Source organism: Pristiophorus japonicus, chromosome 22, assembly GCF_044704955.1.
Source record: "Pristiophorus japonicus isolate sPriJap1 chromosome 22, sPriJap1.hap1, whole genome shotgun sequence".
NCBI lineage: Eukaryota > Metazoa > Chordata > Chondrichthyes > Pristiophoridae > Pristiophorus > Pristiophorus japonicus.
In genome coordinates this window covers 70233103-70255774 of record NC_091998.1, presented here as the reverse complement: position 1 = coordinate 70255774, position 22672 = coordinate 70233103, and the positions used below count along the sequence as shown (strand labels likewise).

At 54.1% G+C, this 22672-nt stretch overlaps 1 protein-coding gene across 1 annotated transcript; it reads right to left on the bottom strand.

Moving 5' to 3' along the window:
• Positions 1-354: 354 nt before the first annotated feature.
• LOC139234806 (uncharacterized) lies at positions 355-21861 on the bottom strand. Its single transcript, XM_070865501.1, has 6 exons — positions 21220-21861; positions 13544-13705; positions 11888-12131; positions 7139-7254; positions 1900-2015; positions 355-651 (listed from the first exon to the last, which is right to left on the bottom strand). The coding sequence occupies exons 1-6, from the start codon at positions 21766-21768 to the stop codon at positions 648-650; spliced, it is 1191 nt and encodes a 396-aa protein (XP_070721602.1). The 5' UTR covers positions 21769-21861; the 3' UTR covers positions 355-647.
• Positions 21862-22672: the final 811 nt, after the last annotated feature.

Genomic DNA, 22672 nt, shown 5'->3' with positions numbered 1-22672 from the left:
GCTCACCCACACCCAGTTCCCCTCCTCCCCCCTGGCTCTCACCTTCCCCCCCCCTCCCCCAGCTCACCCTCACCCCCGACCCCGGCACCCCCCCGCCCCGGCTCACCCACCCCCTCCCCCACGGCTCTCACCTTCCCCCCCCACCCCCTCCCCCAGCTCACCCTCCCCCCCCCCACCCCGGCTCACCCACCCCCTCCCCCACGGCTCTCACCTTCCCCCCCACCCCCTCCCCCAGCTCACCCTCCTCCCCCTCCCCCGGCTCCCCACCCCGCCCCCCCCACCCACCCACGGTTTACCCTCCCACTGTCCCCGACCTCGAGCAGTTTATCGATGACGGAGCATTTTGCAGTGTGTATAAAGTGAGCACCTTTATTGATGAAGCCCATGAATTGAGTACAGAGACAGTCCGACCAATGTCACAATCTGAGCCCATCCCTTAAATATCTGAGCCACAGCCCGCCCGCCACAGACTCTCCCGGCCCTGGCCGCCGCTCCAGCCGGAGTCTCGGGGTTGGGTCGACTGTGTCTGGGGTTGCTCTCCTGGCTCGGGTTGGTGGGGAGACATTCTCCTTCCCCACCTGGAGCGTCCCAGAACTGTGTCCCGTGGATCTCCAAGGCCAGGCAGCCGTGCCTGAGGCTCCGTTAATTCAGCTGGAAAAAAAAAGAGGCTGTTTATTTCCATTCCTGCACGGGCCAGCATGCTGAGATTTATAACCGACCCCCGCCATTCCCCCCCCCACCGTTACACACAGGTCCACAGCTCATGTCCCTGAGGATCGAGGGGTCCGTCCAGGCCCCAAGCATCAGCCCCACCCACATTCTGCCTCAGCCCCGCCTACATTCTGCCTCGGCCCCGCCCACATTCTGCCTCAGCCCCGCCCACATTCTGCCTCGGTCCCGCCTACATTCTGCCTCAGCCCCGTCCACATGCTGCCCCCCCTGCCCCGATGCAAATAGTGGGTGCTCACTGCAGGCTGGGGGTCTAGGCCGAAGCCTGAGGCACAGCTGCAGCCTGAGCGGGTAAAGGATGTTGAGGGCCATGTGATGTGATGAGATTCCTGCCCTTTCTCAGCCCTGACTCATAAGAACATAAGAAATAGGAGCAGGAGTAGGCCATACAGCCCCTCGAGCCTGCTCCACCATTCAATATCGTGGCTGATCCAATCGTGACCTCAACTCCACTTCCCTGCCCGCTCCCCTTAACCCCTTATTCCCTTATTGTTTAAGAAACTGTCTCTCTCTGTCTTAAATGTATTCAATGTTCTGGCTTCCACAGCTCTCTGAGGCAGAGAATTCCACCGGTTTACAACCCTCAGAGAAGAAATTCCTCCTCATCTCAGTTTTAAATGGGCGGCCCCTTATTCTAAGATCGTGCCCCCTAGTTCTAGTCTCCCCCATCAGTGGATACATCCTCTCTGCATCCACCTTGTCAAGCCCCCTCATAATCTTATACGTTTCGATAAGATCACCTCTCATTCTTCTGAATTTCAATGAGTAGAGGCCCAACCTACTCAACCTTTCCTCATAAGTCAACCCCCTCATCCCCAGAATCAACCGAGTGAACCTTCTCTGAACTGCCTCCAAAGCAAGTGTATCCTTTCGTAAATATGGAAACCAAAACTGCACGCAGTATTCCAGGTATGGCCTCATCAATGCCCTGTATAACTGTAGCAAGACTTCTCTGCTTTTATACTCCATTCCCTTTGCAATAAAGATCAAGATACCATTGGCCTTCCTGATCACTTGCTGTACCTGCATACTAACCTTTTGTGTTTCATGCACAAGTATCCCCAGGTCCCCCAGGATTCGTGTCAGGTTCCCATGGACACGCAGTCCCTAACCCAGGGCTCCTGTTGACCATTTGCTTTCTGACGATCTCTGTCTGGGTTTGAAAGTTACCTGTGATTCTGATGAATGGAGACTTTTAACTTGTCCACAAAACTCTGTCCTCTCCCCGACTTCACCCTGAGCCGAGTGACTAGTTGCTTCACCCTGTCCCAGTGAGGCCGATGGTCCTGAAACAGTAATTGGCATTAGGAGAAAGAATTTCTTAACTCAACACAATTTGGCGGCTGGAGTTAACGATGCCGATATGGAGACGAGCGGAAATGATCGAAACCGAGGGATGGGTTTGTTGAATCCAATCGATTTCCCTTTCAGAAATCCCAGTGTGCAGATAAAGAGAGAGTGATGAATATTGTCCACATGTGTATTCAAGAGGCATTTGATTAGGTGCGACACGAGGCACATGGTATTAACAGGAATCCCCGGGGGACCCAGGGCTCAGGCCCAGAAGGCAGAGTAAGGTAAATGGGATTGATGGGATATGGGGATGGCGATATGTCCGAGGGATCTGTGTTGGACAGTGGCACAAGGAACAATATTGAGGTTTGTGATACCAAATTAAGGGGCATGGTAAACTGTGGAGGGCTGCTGGAGAGGCTACATCGAGCAGATAGGTGGCAGATGCAATTCAGTACAGAGGGAGGTGAAGTAGCGCATCTTGGGAAATGCATAGTCAAAGGAACGTGCTCCAAATGGTGAGATTCTAACAGAGAGACAGGGAGGGAGAGAGGGAGGGAGGGAGGGAGCAAGGGAGGGAGAGAGAGAGGGAGGGAGAGAGAGGGAGAGACAGGGAGGGAGAGAGAGGGAGAGAGAGAGAGGGAGAGAGAGACAGGGAGGGAGAGAGGGCTGGAGAGAGAGAAGGAGAGACGGCGGGAGAGAGAGAGGGAGAGAGAGAGACAGGGAGGGAGAGAGAGAGTGAGAGAGAGAGAGAGAGACAGGGAGGGAGAGAGAGAGAGACAGGGAGGGAAAGAGAGAGAGACAGGGAGGGAGAGAGAGGGAGAGAGAGAGGGAGAGAGAGAGGGAGAGAGAGAGAGAGAGAGAGACAGGGAGGGAGAGAGAGAGGGAGAGAGGGAGGGAGAGAGAGAAAGAGAGGGAGAGAGAGAGACAGGGAGGGAGAGAGGAAGAGAAAGAGGGAGAGAGAGAGAGAGAGAGAGACAGGGAGGGAGAGAGAGAGAGAGGGAGAGTCAGGGAGAGAGAGAGGGAGGGCGAGAGAGAGGGAGGGAGAGAGGGAGGGAGAGAGGAAGAGAGCGAAGGAGGGAGAGAGACAGGGAGAAAGAGAGACAAGAAGAGAGGGAGGGAGGGAGGAAGAGAGAGGGAAGGAGAGAGGGAAGGAGGGAGGGAGGAAGAGAGAGCGAGGGAGAGAGAGGGAGAGATACAGGGAGCGAGAGGGAGGGAGGGAGAGAGAGGGAGGGAGAGAGGGAGAGAGAGAGGGAAGGAGGGAGGGAGAGCGAGGGTTAGACAGCTGGATATCTTTAAAGGTGGGAGGGATGTAGAAAAGGCCTAAAAGGGCGAATGGGATTCTGGGTTTTATACACGGATTGAATCATCATAGGCAGTCCCTCGAAACGAGGATGACTTGCTTCCACGCCAAAAAAGGATGAGTTCACAGGTGTTTCAATGAAGGACCCGAAATACATCCTGAAGGGTGGAAGGTGCCTGTGAGTGAATTTTTTTAACATGTGGTGTCCGTTGCACACCAGCCATCACACGGGCTTGACAGAGCTTGACCTTGGTCCAGACGACTGGAGACCAGCTCTGTTGCATGGACCTAGTGTGCACACATATTGCAGTGTGGGCTGGCCCATGCTGCCAAGGACTGAATATAAAAACAAGGAAGTGACGGTGAATCGGGCCCAGGCCTTGCTTAGGCCCCCAGTTGGAGTATTGCAGCCGTTCTGGGCACCCCGTTATAGAGAGGGTGTTGGAGCCAGGGGAAGGGGGCAGTGAAGACTGACAGGAAGGGGAGGCGAGAGGTACGAAGCACAAAGGAACAAAGGAGGATTTCTCTTGGAGCAGAGCAAGTTACGGGCTTCAAAATGAGGAACGATTGAGAGAGGGGAAATAGGGAAGGACTGTTCCCTCCGGTTAGTGGATCAGCGACGATGGTCATTGTCATGTATTCAACCAGCATTGTAACCCATGTATAATCTGACCTAAGTTGTACACTGTGAGAACAATGACCACTAGGTGGGAGACACTCCTAACCTGGACCTTCAGGTACAAAAGGGGAAGCTCCACCCACCTTCATCACTTGAGTGTTATGGAATAAAGGACAGGTCACAGACTGACCTTCTCTCAAGCATGGGCCTCGTATGCATTTATACTGTATAGTAAGGACGTATCAATGGCGACGAGAAACTGGGATTTAAACCACGCGAGCATGGCCACTAGCAGAACAGACGAGAGGTACTGTGTTAAGGAATGGTTGGGACAGAGATTCAACATTGTTAAAGCAGCACACAGTTCTCCAGGTAGACAAGGGCAATCGGGCATGCCCCAACATGTCGTCGAACCCAGAGGGGGAGTTCGACAGAGACAATGGCAAGCTGAACGGCGATTCATGCCATTGCAAGGGACAATGCGGCCAGTAATGGGGCCATCAACACCTGTTAATGGCGCACTCAAGGACAATAACAGGGGCAGTCAGGGACGATTGACTGGCAAGGGACCTTGTTTCCAGTAACAGCTCATGTTGGAGGCGTGGAGGCACACACTCAGCCGGAGTTTGCAGAGATGAGAAAAATACCTGCAGAAATTGCAGAAATGAACGCTGGGAGAAATCGCTGGAAGCTGAAGTTCAGCGAGTTCATGTGGAGCACGTATACAGTTCATACACCAGGACGCCACCGATAATGATGAAAGTGCTCCTCAATGGCATCCCAGTATCAATGGAGTTAGACACGGGGGCCAGCCAGTCCCTGATGGGTATCAAACAGTTCGAAAAGTTGTGGACGTCCAAGTCCAGGAGGCCAAAATTATCGCCGATTGACGCACAGCTACGGACTTACACAAAGCAGATCATTCCGGTGCTAGGCAGCGCCACGGTAGTCGTGACCCACAAAGATTTGGAGAACAGGTTGCCACTCTGGATTGTCCCAGGAGACGGTCCCGCACTACTGGGGAGGAGTTGGCTTGCTTTCATGAACTGGAAATGGGGCGATGTCAATGCAATTTCCTCTGTGGAGTGAGTATCATGCTCACAGATCCTGGACAAATTTAACTCACTATTTCAACCCGGCATCAGCACTTTCATGGAGGCCAAGGTAGTGATTCACATAAACCCGGACGCCAGGCCAGTACACCACAAGGCCAGAGTGGTGCCGTACGTGATGCGGGAAAAGATAGAAGGCGAATTGGACCGCCTGCTGAGGGAAGGCATCATCTCGCCAGTCGAATTCAGTGACTGGGCGAGCCCGATTGTGCCGGTGCTCAAGGCGGATGGGTCGGTCAGGATATGTGGTGATTACAAGGCCACCATCAATCGGGTGTCACTCCAAGACCAATACCCGTTACCGAGAGCGGAGGACCTCTTTGCGACGCTATCCGGTGGCAAACCTTTTTCAAAATTGGACCTGACCTCAGCTTACATGACCCAGGAGCTGGCGAGTGAGTCGAAGAAGCTGACCACCATCACGACACACAAGGGGTTGTTTGAGTATAACAGATGTCCGTTCTGGATTCACTCAGCCGCCGCGATCTTCAAACGAAATATGGAAAGCCTCCTCAAGTCGATTCCAGGGACGGTGGTTTTTCAGGACGACATCCTCATCACGGGTTATGATACTGAAGAACACCTCCACAATCTGGAGGAGGTGCTACGCAGACTGGACCGGGTAGGTCTGCGACTGAAAAAGGCGAAGTGCGTCTTCCTAGCTCCAGAGGTAGAATTCCTGGGGATGAGGGTAGCAGCAGACGGGATCAGCCCTACTGCGTCCAAGACGGAAGCGATCCAGAGAGCACCCAGACCCCGTAACACGACGGAGCTGCGTTCGTTCCTGGGGCTCCTGAACATCCTCTGCCATGGTAGAAAGTCTACGGGCAATGTTCGCCGCCCACAGTCTACCGGACGTCTTGGTCAGCGACAATGGCCCATGCTTCACAAGCACTGAATTCCAGGACTTCATGGCAGGCAATGGAATTAACCATGTCAGAACGGCACCGTTCAAGCCGGCCTCAAACGGCCAGGCAGAACGAGCAGTGCAGATAATCAAACAGGGGATGCTCAGAATCCAAGGAGGTTCCCAACAAAGATGCTTATCATGCTTCCTGTTGGCCTATAGATCCCGACCACACTCGCTCACAGGGGTTCCACCCGCAGAGCTGCGAATGAAAAGGACGCTCAAAACCCGGTTATCCCTTATACACCCCACTATGAAAGAAATTGCCGAGAGCAAGTGCCAGCCACAATATGACTACCATGACAGGAATGCGAGGGTGCGATGTATTGATGTAAATGATCCTGTTTTTGTCCTCAACTACACTGTAGGGCCCAAATGGCTCGCAGGCACTGTGATTGCCAAAGAGGGAAATAGGATTCTGGTAGTTAAACTTACCAATGGACAAATCTGCCGCAAACACGTGGATCAAACAAAAAGGAGGTTCAGCAACCCCATAGAAGAAGCAGAGGAAGAACATGACGTAGAGTTCACTCCACCACAGGTGACCGAACACCGGAACCAAAGGGAGGAGAGCCCAGCCACTGTGGGCAGTCCGGACAGGCCTGAGGCACCGCAAACAGCAAACACTCAGGCCAGCCCCAACTCAGGCGCTCTACAAGAGAGCGTAAACCACCAGAGAGACTCAACCTGTGATCCCAATAAGACTTTGGGGGGGAGGTGATGTCATGTATTCAACCAGCATTGTAACCCATGTATAATCTGACGTAAGTTGTACACCGTGAGAACACTGACCACTAGGTGGGAGACACTCCTAACCTGGGCCTTCAGGTATAAAAGGGGAAGCTCCACCCACCTTCATCACTTGAGTGCTAAGGAATAAAGGACAGGTCACAGACTGACCTTTTCTCAAGCATGGGCCTCGTGTGCATTTATACTGTGTAGTAAGGACCTATCAGTCATGACTGAGGATTGTCACTGTGGAATGAAGGAGTGTTTTCACACAGAGGGGTATCAGAGCAGGGACTGAGTCATCACAAGGGACTGCTGAGGCAGAGAATGGAACAGCAGTTAAATATTTGAAAAGTGAGTATGTAAAAAGTTCCAGGGACAGAGGACGAGAGGAGACAGGGCAGGTGAAGAGCAAACACCTGCACATGGCAGAGGGATCACGTTACCTTTGTCATTGTTGCAGTATCGGGCTGACCCGTTTGTCTGTGAATCCTGGCAGCCAAACGCCCCTCATTCCTAGACAGACTGGAGTCACTTTCACCGCTGTGCAGCACGGTGTCTCCTGTGAAAGAACGATGGCGACAGTGAGTGATCGCGACAAATTCAGCATCCGTACTCCGAGATCTCTGAGCCTCACTCCTGTGGCAACTCCACTTCTCACACCCTCCCTGACAAGATGCAAGGTCACTCACAAACTCTCCCTCACCTCAGTCACCTGAGAGGACAGACAGAGCCTCGGTTTAATGTCCCCTCCGAGACTCTGATAATGACTTCACGAGGCAATGTGTTGTGCTTGAACTGTCGTGACCTTAGTCTATTTAATGTAACTCCAGAGTGAGGATCACACCTGGTGGCCTGCCTTTTATACTAGGCCAGGCACACCTGTACAGGTAACCTACGAGTCTCCCACTGCAGTGTCCTCTGGTGGCACACCTTAGTGACCATACAGCTGGTGTACAAGTTTCCCATAATAGTGCCCTCTGGTGGTACATCATATGTAACATTTCTGGATACATGACATCACTCTCCCCCCAGTCCTTAGTGCAAGTCGCCTTCATGCATTGACTGTGCTCTGGGCTGAGCTCTGTCTGGTTGACCCTTGGAGAGTCGTTTCCATCTTGGGTGAGTAGGTGGTGTTTCGTTGGCAGTGGAGGTGCTGGTGGCTTCTGTTTGTGAGCCCATGACCACTCCACTCCCCCCCCCCCCGGTGGCACATTACATTCATATACATTTGTGGTAATGTGGTGAGGTAAGTATATTTGACTGGTGAGGTATATACTTAGACTCAGTGCTGGGATCAGCACCGGTGTGTGAGGACAAACTAGTGCCAGAACTGCTGGATGGTGTCCCGGTAATCTGGTGCTGGCGCGGTGCCCGGTGCTGGCAGTGGGAACCCGGTTGGCTCAAGTTGCCTGCTCTCGGGGCCTTTGTCGTTGCTCCTAGCGTGGGGCAGGTTCACAGATGCCTGTGACCTCCCTGTCCTCTCCTTGTGCCCCGGGGTCACTGCTGCTCCCTGAGGGGCAGTCATCTAGCAGTGCACAAGGAACTGCTGACTCACTTGCCTGGGCGGTATTTGGTTGGGATCCTGGCTGATCCCAGTCCCATTTGGGAGGACCTTTGTGGGTGACCCTTTGTTCCTGGGTGGTGATAGGGTCTGGGGGCTGCGCCTTAGCGTGGTTTGCTCTTTCAGGCTCGTGGCGGTTGGTGCCATCGGGTACCTGAGAGGTGGAGCCGATCAGGGGCAGGGTATCGATACCGGTGCCATTGCCCTCCTGAGATCGCTTGCCCTGCAGCTCGTGTGGCCACGCTCCGTGGTGCATCACTCTGGTCCCAGGGACACAGGCTACAGCATCGGGTAGCTCGCTGGACGTGTGTGCTTCCAATGGGTGTTTGCCCGCTGCATTATCAGAATACAGTTGAAATCCTATATCGCACAATGTTTCATTACTCATTGTAGATAAACAGTACCTCCGATCGCAATTGCATGAATTTTCTTTGCTTATTACGTATATAAAACTCTGATAATCAATTACAACCTTTACATTTGACTCACAGTTGTTATTACATTGAGTGAGAATGTGGAACTGTCCCTTGGGTTGCTGGCCTCCTATAAGAGAGCCTTGCTGTCTTTACCCCAATCCTCTTCTCCGTTTGGTACCACGTGTTGCTCCATCAGCGCTGCCCCTCGTGGTCTGACCGCCGCATCTTTTTCTTCAGCGCTTCACCTCGTGGTTCGGGCGCCATCTTTCCTTCGCCCACGATGTCGACTGCGGTGATCCTCTTCTCCCCGGGTTCTGCCTCCGAAGCTGGGAAGTCGCCTCTGGATCCGATTTTCTTCCACCTCCGTCCTGCCACTGAAGCCTGGAAGGTGTGTTTGGGTCATCTCAACTGGATCATCTCCACGCAGTCGTGCTGAGCGGTCTGTGCCTCGGGTGCTGTGCTGGTCTGCTCTCTGGTGCCGGGTCCACCCTCAGGTGGGGGTTTGCTTTGCCTCTGAGCGCGGAGGACGTCGATCGTTGGAGGGGTGAAGTCTTCCCAGCTCCAATGGATCTTCTCCAACTACCTTCTCCCGAGTAGCGTTGGTCCATCCCCTGCAACAATCCACAGAGGTAATTTGTTCACCGTGCCATCATGGAGTACCTTTACATTCCCACTACCAACGACTGGGATGATTTCATCAGTGCAGGTGCGCAGCTTTGCCTGAACCGGGACCAACTCGGGTTATTGTCCCATAGCCTCTCAAAGGCTTCTTGATTCATCACTGACTGGCTCGTCCCCGTGTCCACTTCCATAAAGACTGAAACGCCATTTATCTCGACTTCCATCCTCAACGGAGAACATTTGGTGGTGCAGGTAAACATACTATATACCTCATCGTGGGGCTTAACTGCCTCTCTGACTATCGCTTCGTAATCCGCGCTGGATTCATGGCCATCTGCAGACTCTTCATCAACACAGTGAGTCATATTTCTTTTACGCACTCGCTGGAGGTGGCCCTTTGTGCTGCAGCCTTTACACACAGTCCTTAAAATGCCACTGGTGAGCCGAGAGGTTCCCTCTGCACCGCCAGCATGGTGCTAACCGATTAGTCCCCCTCGGCGGACTCTGGGTTAAGGGACTCGGGGGCCTGTTCTCTCTCCCCTGAGGAGATTCACGTTCTACAGTCCAGCCTCTAAAAGGCGCCACTCTGTGCACAGTACCTGCTGGGTGTGAGTCCTGAGCATGAGGCATCCGCCTAGAACCGCAGGTCGAGGTCATGAATGCCTGGCTCACAGAGATGGCCTTCTGCAGTGTGACTGTGGTATCCACCGACAGTAGCTTATGAAGCAGGCCCTTATGGCCGATTCCAATGACAAAAATATCCCGCAGCACTTCGGTGAGGTGGTCGCCGAAATCACACAGTGCTGCCAGCCTCCTGAGGTCTGCAGCTGAGATTTCCTGGCCTTCGGGCCGTTGGTGGCTATAAAACCGGTGTCTGGCTGTGAGGATGCTCTCTTTGGGCTTGAGTTGTTCTTGGATCAGCGTTACAAGCTCCTCGTACGTCTTGGTCGTTGTCTTTGCTGGTGCCAACAAGTCCCTGAAGAGGCCATAGACAGTGGGCCCACAACTGGTTAGCAGGATAGCTCTGCGCTGATCAGCCAGTGAGGCCAGATTGTCACCTGCCACATTGTTTGCTGTGAGGAAATGGTCGCGTCTCTCCACAAAGGCATCCCAATCATCACCATCAGTGAACTGCTGCAATGAGCCAAGGTTAACCATTTTCACGTGAAAGTTCGTAATCTCGTCGCCAATTGCTTTGTCTTTAGATACTCTGATAATAACTCCACGAGGCAATGTGTTGCACTTGAACTGTTGTGACCTTAATCCATTTAATGTAATTCTAGAGTGACGATCACACATGGTGGCCTGCCTTTTATACAAGGCCTGGCACACGTGTATAGGTAACCTACAAGTTTCCCACTGCAGTGCCCTCTGGTGGCACATCATATCTAATAGTACTGGCAGTAACATGTCTCGATACATGACACCGACAGTGTGGCGCTTCCTCAGTACTGCCCCTCCAACAGTGCAGCACTCCCTCAGTACTGCCCCTCCGACAGTGCGGTGCTCCCTCAGTACTGCCCCTCCGATTGTGCAGCGCTCCCTCAGCACTGCCCCTCCGACAGTGCGGCGCTCCCTCAGTACTGCCCCTCCCACAGTGCAGCACTCTCTCAGAACTGCCCTTCCAACAGTGCAGCACTCTCTCAATGCTGCCCCTTGGACAGTGCGGCACCCCCTCAGTACTGCCCCTCCGACAGTGCGTCGCTGCCTCAGTACTGCCCCTCCGACAGTGCGGCACTCCCTCAATACTGCCCCTTGGACACTGCAGCACTCCCTCAGTACTGCCCCTCCGACAGTGCGGCGCTCCCTCAGTACTGCCCCTCCAACAGCGCGGCACTCCCTCAGTACTGTCCCTCCGACAATGCGGCGCTCCCTCATTACTGCCCCTCCAACAGCGCAGCGCTCCCTCAGTACTGTCTCTCCGACAGTGCGGCGCTCCCTCAGTACTGCCCCTCCGACAGTGCGCCGCTCCCTCAGTACTGCCCCTCCAACAGCGCGGCGCTCCCTCAGTACTGCCCCTCTGACAGTGCGGCGCTCCCTCAGTACTGCCCCTCCGACAGTGCGGCACTCCCTCAGTACTGTCCCTCCGACAGTGCGGTGCTCCCTCAGTACTGCCCCTCCGACAGCGCGGCGCTCCCTCAGTACTGCCCCTCTGACAGTGCGGCGCTCCCTTAGTACAGCCCCTCCGACAGTGCGGCGCTCCCTCAATACTGCCCCTCCGACAGTGCGGCGCTCCCTCAGTACTGCCCCTCCGACAGTGCGGCACTCCCTCAGTACTGTGCTTGGAGTGTCAGCCTGGATTATGGGCTCCAGTCCCTGGAGTGGGACTTGAACCCACCACCTCCTGACTCAGAGGTGAGAGTGCTGCCCCTGAGCCTCGACTGACACCTGAGAACCTCTTTCTAGCCTAAGCCCGCCACTCCCCTCCCCCAATTCTTGCGGCCTTTGACCCCGTCATTCCCTGTACCAGAGAATACACATCAATGTCTCTAATTAAAAACTCAAAATCCATTTATCTTAAGAGATCATATCTGATGCTATAACATTGCCAAAGGCCGATACGTTAAATAATATTCCCACGTTGCACATCTCACCTTTCACCTCTTCTGCCTCAGACCATTCCATCGTTGCTTCACCAAAGATGCTGGAATCTGATGCCCATCGCTTCTGGAAGGAGTAGTGGGCCCGGGGCAGGGAGGGCTGGGGTGGGTGGCAGGGCTGTTGTTGGGCAGGGGTTGTGGGATTGTGTAGCGAGTCTTTGTGCCCGTGCTCATGGGGCTGCCCAGATTCCAGGAGGCGTGCTGCCGATCCACAGGAACAGGCTCGGTGATGTGCCTCCTGCGGCAGAGAGAGAGAATCCGCAATCAATGGGGTCGGCCTGCCCCACTCACACACTGAGCAGCACCAGGCAACAGGGCCACCTTCTTCTGTTTAATGGCTGCTGCAGGGGAGACTGGGGGATGTAAGTGTTAGTAAAACAGCCAGCAGGTTGTAGAATTACACTTCAATAGTGACAACACGTTTGGAGGATGGTGAAAGGCAAGTCGCTAATGTTAAATGGGAGTCAGAGACTCAGAGACATGCCGCGACCATTTTATCAACAGATTTTTGTGGAGTAAAGTTATTAAGCGTTGCAGAACCAAGGCACGTAAATGGAGTTAAGGTACAGATTAGTCACGATCTAATTGAATGGTGGAACAGGCTCGAGGGGCTGAATGGACTTCTGTTCCTGTGTAACAGGCTTGAGGGGCTGAATGGCCTCCACCTGTTCCTGTGTAACAGGCTCCAGGGGCTGAATGGGCCTCCTCCTGTTCCTGTATAACAGGCTCGAGGGGCTGAATGGCCTCCTGTTCCTGTGTAACAGGCTCGAGGGGCTGAATGGCCTCCTCTTCCTGTGTAACAGGCTCGAGGTGCTGAATGGCCTCCTGTTCCTGTGTAACAGGCTCGAGGGGCTGAATGGCCTCCTCCTGTTTCTGTGTAACAGGCTCGAGGGGCTGAATGGCCTCCTGTTCCTGTGTAACAGGCTCGAGGGGCTGAATGGCCTCCTCTTCCTGTGTAACAGGCTCGAGGTGCTGAATGGCCTCCTGTTCCTGTGTAACAGGCTCGAGGGGCTGAATGGCCTCCTCCTGTTTCTGTGTAACAGGCTCGAGGGGCTGAATGGCCTCCTGTTCCTGTGTAACAGGCTCGAGGGGCAGAATGGCCTCCTCCTGTTCCTGTGTAACAGGCTCGAGGGGCTGAATGGCCTCCTCTTCCTGTGTAACAGGCTCGAGGGGCTGAATGGGCCTCCTCCTGTTCCTGTGTAACAGCCTCGAGGGGTTGGATGGCCTCCTCCTGTTCCTGTGTAACAGGCTCGAGGGGCTGGATGGCCTCTTATTGTTCACGTGTCCCTGGTGTTGGGTGCTGAGTGTGTGGGTGTTGCTGAGGAGAACAATCGAGAGTGTGCCTGTGGCAGTGCGCACCGCACAGCGTGGATCTCGGGGAGAGGCGAGCGCAGTGCTTCGAGGAACACTGAATGTCACTGAGGTGCAATAGGTCAGATCCAGCCTGACCAGCTGCCTAGGCCCAAGTCCAGCCTGATCGAGAACAGGGAGCTCAAGTAGGTCCAGCTCCCTCTCCCCGCACCCTCCCGGCTCACTTGGAAACAGTCCGATCCCGGGACCCCACGGCTAGTCGATGACCCCATGGATGGTGCCCTCATTGTTGGTCACCTGGGGAGGTATCGTAGGCTAAACTCTTCCCTCTCTCCCTACCTGTTGCCTTTCCTTTTGCCTCAGCCGCTCCTCCATCTCCATCTTGTCTTGTTTCAGCAGAACGTTGCATTCCTGCAGATTAGCAATCCTGTCCAACAGGCGACACACCTGCTGCAGGTACCGGAGCCCCGGAGCACCCGATCGCGAGTCCGCCCATCTTTCCTGAGACAAACACAAGGACAAAGCAATGCAGAAAGTCAGGAGGAGTTTACAGGCAGGCTCTGTTGGTGCAACATGATGAGGGGCGGCGTGGATATCTCTCGGTCAGTCTATCGGGCCAGAACAACCTGTAGCTTCAGACCAGCCGATAGTCTCACGCCCCAAACAACAAATCCAATTTAGACACCCCGCTACAGAAACCAGCCGTCTAAAGCATCCCACACCGAGGCTGGGCCACCCAGGGGCAAGCAGAGGGATCTGGGGATGAGTGGGGGGTTGGGGCAAACCAAGGATAAATTGGTACTGGTACACACACTCTCACACACAGGTACACACACTCACACACAGGTACACACACTCACACATGGGTACACACACACTCACACACAGGTACACACACTCATACACGGGTACACACACACACACAGGTACACACACTCACACGCGGGTACACACACTCACACACAGGTACACATACACTCACACGGGTACACACACTCACACATGGGTACACACACTCACACAGGTACACACACTCACATGGGTACACACACTCACACACAGGTACACACACTCACACAGGTTCACACACGGGTACACACACTCACACAGGTACACACACTCACACATGGGTACACACTCACACATGGGTACACACACACATGGGTACACACACTCTCACACACAGGTACACACACTCACACACGGGTACACACACTCACACATGGGTACACACACTCTCACACTGCTACACACACTCACACATGGGTACACACACTCACTCACACAGGTACACACACTCACACATGGGTACACACACTCACATATGGGTACACACACTCTCACACACAGGTACACACACTCACACATGGGTACACACACTTACACACACGGGTACACACACACTCACACATGGGTACACACATTCTCACACACGGGTACACACACTCACACACAGGTACACACACTCTCACACACGGGTACACACACTCACACACAGGTACACACACTCTCACACACGGGTACACACACACACAGGTACACACACTCACACACGGGTACACACACTCACACACAGGTACACACACTCTCACACACGGGTACACACACTCACACACAGGTACACACACTCTCACACACGGGTAAACACACTCACACACAGGTACACACACTCTTACACACGGGTACACACACTCACACACAGGTACACGCACTCTCACACACGGGTACACACACACACAAGTACACACACTCTCACACACGGGTACACACACTCACACACAGGTACACACACTCTCACACACGGGTACACACACTCACACACAGGTACACACACTCACACACGGGTACACACACTCACACACAGGTACACACACTCTTACACACGGGTACACACACTCACACACGGGTACACACACTCACACATGGGTACACACACTCACACACAGGTACACACACTCTCACACAGGTACACACACTCTCACACATGGGTACACACACTCACACACGGGTACACACACTCACACAGGTACATACACTCTCACACAGGTACACACACTCTCACACACGGGTACACACACTCACACACAGGTACACACACTCACACATGGATACACACATTCACACACAGGTACACACACTCACACACAGGTACACACACTCTCACACACGGGTACACACACTCACACACAGGTACACACACTCTCACACACGGGTACACACACTCACACACAGGTACACACACTCACACACAGGTATACACACTCTCACACACAGGTACACACACACTCACACACCTGTACACACACTCTCACACACCTGTACACCCACTCTCACACACCTGTACACACTCTCAAACATGGGTACACACACGCTCACACACGGGTACATAGACTCTCACGCATGGGTACGCGCACTCTCACACACAGATACACACACTCTCACACACGGGTAAACACACTCTCACACACGGGTACACACACTCTCACACACGGGTACACACACTCTCACACGAGCACCCTCACACATGGGTACACACACTCTCACAAGGGTACACACAGTCTCACACATGGGTACGCACTGACACACAGGTACACACTGACACACACACACTCTCACACACGGGTACACACACTCTCACACAGAGGTACACACTGACACACATACTCTCACACACTGGTACACACAGTCTCACACACAGGTACTCACTGACACACACACACTCTCACACACGGGTACATACACTCTCACACACAGGTACACACTGACACACACACACTCTCACACATGGGTACATACACTCTCACACACAGGTACACACACTCTCACACACTGGTACACACACTCTCACACACTAGTACAAAGTCTCACACACGGGTACGCACTGACACACACGTACTCTCACACACGGGTACATACACTCTCACACAAGAGTACATACACTCTCACACACTGGTACACACAATCTCACATATGGGTACACACACACACACACACTCTCACACACGGGTATGCACTGATACACACACATGAATCCTGCACATACAAACCCAGGCCATGACAGTAGCTGGGGTTAGAGGGTGAAGAGACTGTAATCACTAAGGGTTAAGTAGAGTGATGCGGGAGTCACGCAGACACAAGGTGCTATTCCAAATTCCTGAGATGCCTCCTGGTTGAGGTAATGTCTCTGGAATCAGATCCGTGCCAGGGAGCCCGCCCCAGTCGGGATCAGATAACATTCAGGAATATTCCATTCCGGAGTGCTAGGACATGGGGCATTGCCCCATCCAACGGGGCAGGTCGGTTGGGCATCTGAGAGGGTCAGCCAGCTCCCAGAGTTAGGGGAACAGTCTGTAGCGAAGCTTGACTCCCCGGGGGCTGAGGGGGGGGGCGTGACTCCCGAGGGGCTGGGGGCTGAGGGGGGCGTGACTCCCGAGGGGCTGGGGGGGCTGAGGGGAGCATGGCTCCCGGGGGGCTGGGGGCTGAGGGGGGGGGTGTGACTCCTGGGGGGCTGAGGGCTGATGGGGGGACTCTTGAGATCGGAGGAGGGGGTGATTTAGGGATTGGGGACTGAGGGGGGTCCGATCTATTTTCGAGCTTTTCACATTGTTTGACCATCTCCTTCCTGATTTTGATCCTCTCCCAATTTTGCTTTCCTGTTCTCTCGCAGTGTCAGTAATGCTCAGTGGGCAGCAGCCTCCCCTCTGAGTTTGAAGGCCGTGGGTTCCAGAGACCTTTGCACCTGATCCAGGCCACACTCCCAGTGCAGTACTGAGGGAGCACCGCACTTTCGGAGGGACAGTACTGAGGGAGCACCGCACTGTCAGAGGGGCAGTACTGAGGGAGCACTGCACTGTCAGAGGGGCAGTACTGAGGGAGCGCCGCGCTGTCGGAAGGGCAGTACTGAGGGAGTGCCACACTGTCGGAGGGGCAGTACTGAGGGAGCACCACACTGTCGGAGGGGCAGTACTGAGGGAGCGCCACACTGTCGGAGGGCAGTACTGAGGGAGTGCCGCACTGTTGGAGGGGCAGTACTGAGGGAGCGCCGCACTGTCCGAGAGGCATTACTAAGGGAGAGCTGCACTGTCGGAGGGGCAGTACTGAGGGAGCGCCGCACTGTTGGAGGGCAGTACTGAGGGAGTGCCGCACTGTTGGAGGGCAGTACTGAGGGAGTGCCACACTGTCCGAGGGGCAGTACTGAGGGAGTGCCACACTGTCGGAGGGCAGTACTGAGGGAGTGCCGCACTGTCGGAGGGCAGTACTGAGGGAGTGCCACACTGTCCGAGGGGCAGTACTGAGGGAGTGCCGCACTGTTGGAGGGACAGTACTGAGGGAGCGCGCACTGTTGGAGGGGCAGTACTGAGGGAGCGCCGCACTGTCCGAGAGGCATTACTAAGGGAGAGCTGCACTGTCAGAGGTGCCGTCTTTTTAAATGAGAGGTTAAAACAAGGCTCCTTCTGCCCTTTCTCATGGGACTATTTTCAAGAAGAGATGGGGCGTCCCGTTCTTGTGTCCGGTGTCCTGGCCAATATTTATCCTTCAACCAACACTGGTTGTGGCTGCATTGGCGACATTGCAGCAATGGCTGCACTGTGGGGTTTGGGACAAGCTGAGGTGGTGAAGGCACCGTGGGAATTGAAGATATTTCAGACAATCTGAGAACGGTTACAGCACGGGAGGCCATTCAGCCCATCAAGCCCGTGCCGGCTCTCTGCCGGCCCCCCTCCCCTGCCCTTTCCCCGGAGCCCTGCAAATATCTTTCCATCAGTAACTCCCCTTTGAAAACAGTGATTGAGTCTGCCTCCACCACCACCTCGGGCAGCGCATTCCAGATCCTAACCACTCGCTGCGTAAAAACGTTTTCCCTCGTGTCGCCTTTGGTTCTTCTGCCAATCACATTAAATCTGTGTCCATGGTTACCGACCCTTCCCCCAATGGGAACAGTTTCTCTCTATCTACTCTGTCCAGACCCCTCATGATTTTGAACACCTCGATCAAATCTCCTCTCAACCTTCTCTGCTCCAAGGGGAACATAGAAACATAGAAACATAGAAAATAGGTGCAGGAGCAGGCCATTCAGCCCTTCTAGCCTGCACCGCCATTCAACGAGTTCATGGCTGAACATGAAACTTCAGTACCCACTTCCTGCTTTCACGCCATACCCCTTGATTCCCTGAGTAGTAAGGACTTCATCTAACTCCCTTTTGAATATATTTAGTGAATTGGCCTCAACTACTTCCTGTGGTAGAGAATTCCACAGGTTCACCACTCTCTGGGTGAAGAAGTTTCTCCTTATCTCGGTCCTAAATGGCTTACCCCTTATCCTTAGACTGTGACCCCTGGTTCTGGACTTCCCCAACATTGGGAACATTCTTCCTGCATCCAACCTGTCCAAACCCGTCAGAATTTTAAACGTTTCTATGAGGTCCCCTCTCACTCTTCTGAACTCCAGTGAATACAAGCCCAGTTGATTCAGTCTTTCTTGATAGGTCAGTCCCACCATCCCGGGAATCAGTCTGGTGAATCTTCGCTGCACTCCCTCAACAGCAAGTATGTCCTTCCTCAAGTTAGGAGACCAAAACTGTACACAATACTCCAGGTGTGGCCTCACCAAGGCCCTGTACAACTGTAGCAACACCTCCCTGCCCCTGTACTCAAATCCCCTCGCTATGAAGGCCAACATGCCATTTGCTTTCTTAACCGCCTGCTGTACCTGCATGCCAACCTTCAATGACTGATGTACCATGACACCCAGGTCTCGTTGCACCTTCCCTTTTCCTAATCTGTCACCATTCAGATAATAGTCTGTCTCTCTGTTTTTACCACCAAAGTGGATAACCTCACATTTATCCACATTATACTTCATCTGCCACGCATTTGCCCACTCACCTAACCTATCCAAGTCACTCTGTAGCCTCATAGCATCCTCCTCGCAGCTCACACTGCCACCCAACTTAGTGTTATCCGCAAATTTGGAGATACTACATTTAATCCCCTCGTCTAAATCATTAATGTACAATGTAAACAGCTGGGGCCCCAGCACAGAACCCTGCGGTACCCCACTAGTCACTGCCTGCCATTCCGAAAAGTACCCATTTACTCCTACTCTTTGCTTCCTGTCTGACAACCCCAGCTTCTCCAGTCTCTCCCCGTCACTGACGCCCCTCATCCCTGGAACCATTCTCGTCAATCTCTCTGCTCCCTCTCTAAGGCCTTCACATCCTGCCTAAAGTGTGGTGCCCAGAATTGGACACAATACTGCAGTTAAGGCCGAACCAGTGTTTTATACCGGTTCATCATAATTGTACTCTATGCCTCTATTTACGAAGCCAGGATGCTGTAAGCTTTTTTAACCACTTTCTCAACCTGCCTCGCCAGCTTCAACGATTTGTGCCCATATTCCCCCGACTCTCTCTGTTCATGTTCCCACTTCAGGATTGTACCCGTCAGTTTATATTTCCCCTCCTCATTTTTTCTACCAAAATGTATCACTTCCCACTTTTCTGCATTAAATTCCATCTGCCCTGTGCCCGCCCATGCCCCCAGCCTATCTGTGCAATCCCTCTCCTCCTCACTGTATCATGCCGGAAGAAAGGTAATCCCTGTCCAGGTTCTGATCAAAAGGAATTTAAAGTGCGGGAGAATTAGAACTGATAGAAAACACGGATCGGAGCCAAGAAAGTGAATTTCCTTCTCGCCCATTCTGCGGATTCTCGTCTCTGTGAACAGCACACTTGCTGACATATATCAAGAAAGGCTTGCGACAGGAATCGAACTTCGATTGGTTTTCAAACTGCTTCTGACTGTGACTGGGTTTAAACATCAGCCGTTCACTAAAACCATTCAGAAATATTTCTCTCCGTTCCTCCCTCATATTTCTGAGCAGAGTTTATCTCCTTTCTGTGGTGAACCTTACTCTAAATGTCACTAGGTCGCGGTTCCTCATCCATGGCTTTGTGACCTCCTGACTCGACGATTCCATCGCTCCCCAGACCGGCCTCCCATCCTCCACCCTCCCTAAACTTGAACTCGCCCAAAACTCTGCTGCCCCGTGTCCTAACTTGCACTGCGTCCCACTCACCCATCACTCCCTGTGCCCCGTGTCCTAACTCGCACCGAGTCCCGCTCACCCATCACCCCCTGTGCTCACTGCCCCGTGTCCTAACTCGCACCGATTCCCGCTCACCCATCACCCCCTGTGCCCCGTGTCCTAACTCGCGCCCAGTCCCGCTCACCCATCACCCCCTGTGCTCACTGACCCATGTCCTAACTTGCACCGAGTCCCGCTCACCCATCACCCTCCTGTGCTCACTGCCCCGTGTCCTAACTCGCACCGAGTCCCGCGCACCCATCACCCCCTGTGCTCACTGCCCCGTGTCCTAATTCGCACCGAGTCCCGCTCACCCATCACCCCCTGTGCCCCGTGTCCTAACTCGCACCGAGTCCCACTCACCCATCACCCCCTGTGCTCACTGCCCCATGTCCTAACTCGCACCGAGTCCCGCTCACCCATCACCCCCTGTGCCCGTGTCCTAACTCACACCGAGTCCCGCTCACCCATCACCCCCTGTGCCCCGTGTCCTAACTCGCACCGAGTCCCGCTCACCCATCACCCCCTGTGCTCGCTGCCCCGTGTCCTAACTCGCACCGAGTCCCACTCACCCATCACCCCCTGTGCTCACTGCCCCATGTCCTAACTCACACCGAGTCCCGCTCACCCATCACCCCCTGTGGCCCGTGTCCTAACTCGCACCGAGTCCCACTCACCCATCACCCCCTGTGCCCCGTGTCCTAACTCGCACTAAGTCCCACTCACCCATCACCCCCTGTGCTCACTGCCCCATGTCCTAACTCACACCGAGTCCCGCTCACCCATCACCCCCTGTGCTGACTGCCCCGTGTCCTAACTCGCACCAAGTCCCGCTCACCCATCACCCACTGTGCTCACTGCCCCACACTGGCTGCCGATCCGTCAACACCTCGATTTGAAACATGGTCTCTCCCGCCACGGTGCTTACCTCTGGGTGCTGATTGGTGCTGTTGGGGATGGGGACCCTCCTCAATGGGCACTGAGACCCTCGCCATGCCCCCTCACCACAGCTGCCCAGCACAGGCTGGGACCGAGCAAGGGGCTTCAGTGATACCAGTGACCTTTGGAGATGCAGTCCGTCCGCCGATTGTGGCCCACTCTCCCAGGCGCACATCGCCCCTCCCGGTTTCCGTGACAACGTCCTCTGGAGGGCCTGCTCCAGCTTCTGGTGCACCGGCTCCAGGAGGGGGAAGGGTCCTTCCGCGACCCCCAGCTCGGGGCCTTGGCCCACCTGCTGCTCCGACCGGTGCCGTGACAACGGGGTTGCCACGGAGACCTGCGGGATCTGCCACAGGTTGGCGGTGCAGGGGTACCCAGGGAGACCTGGCTCTGAGCCCGGGTTCAAAGGGCAGCTTGCCATCTCCACTCCGGAATCTTCTGACTCGGACTTGCTGACCATCCACTGCTTGCTGGCACTCAAAGCCTCACCCCTCGATATCGGCAGGCCACTTTGCACCGATCCACTCCGCGACTTCATCTTGCTGAAAATTGTCGAGCTGCTGCTGTCTCGGTGAGAGGGAGGGAAGTGGGCGATTGACGCATGTTTAGTGCAAGGTTCAGTCAGAAGCTGCTGTAACCTTGAGAATGTGGACGCCCAAGGCACCCGAGACAATTCCTTAAAGCCAGGGACTGGGAAGCTATCATTTACTGAACCTCACACACCCACATGAGCTTACACAACTCCCCTCCCAAACATCAATCCCTCCCTCAGACTGGAGGTTGTACAAGAATTTCCGGTTCTGCCACTGCTTCATCAAGCCAAAGAGATTCGAGATAAACTGGACAAGGGGAAGGGGGGGTGGAATGATTGAAAGGAGCTGAGAGTGTAAGCGGGAGAGGGAGGAGAGCAGGGGGGAAGAGAGAGTGAGTGAGAGAGGGAGAGAGAGAGATCAGGCGGGGGGGTGATAGAGGGGGAGAAATACTGAAGGGTGGGGACAAGGCAGAGGCGTGAGGGTTGAGAAGAGCAGAAGTGATCGAGGGCCTGGGAAGAGCGTGCAAGAGACAGAGCAAGGAGAGGCTGGATGAAAAAGAGGGACAGAAAGAGAAAAACACAGTGAGGGAGAGAAATGGAGAGACAGAGGGAAATAGAAACAGGTAAGAAATGACAAAGGGAGAGACAGATGAGAAAAGGAGACAGAACAAAAGAAAGAGAAAGGGGCAGAGGAAGATGGATAAGGAAAAGGGAACAGCCAGAGAGAGAGAGAGGCAGTGAGAAAATAAAAAAAGACACAAATGATGATTGATGGAAATGTGAAATAAGGCCAACATGTTGGGAATGCAGTGTCCCCATCAGCGACAGACTCATGCTTGACATGATCTGATGAAGATTCTATTCCACATGACAACAGTGACTACACCTCAAGTTGGACTTCATTGGCTCG

Coding starts and splice junctions, on each gene's coding strand:
- LOC139234806 (XM_070865501.1), bottom strand. CDS start 21,768: ATGAAGTCGCGGAGTGGATCGGTGCAAAGTGGCCTGCCGATATCGAGG. Junction 12,132..13,543: donor GGCAAAAGGAAAGGCAACAG/GTAGGGAGAGAG, acceptor TCTCTGCCGCAG/GAGGCACATCACCGAGCCTG. Junction 7,255..11,887: donor TGAGGCAGAAGAGGTGAAAG/GTGAGATGTGCA, acceptor GTTCTTTCACAG/GAGACACCGTGCTGCACAGC.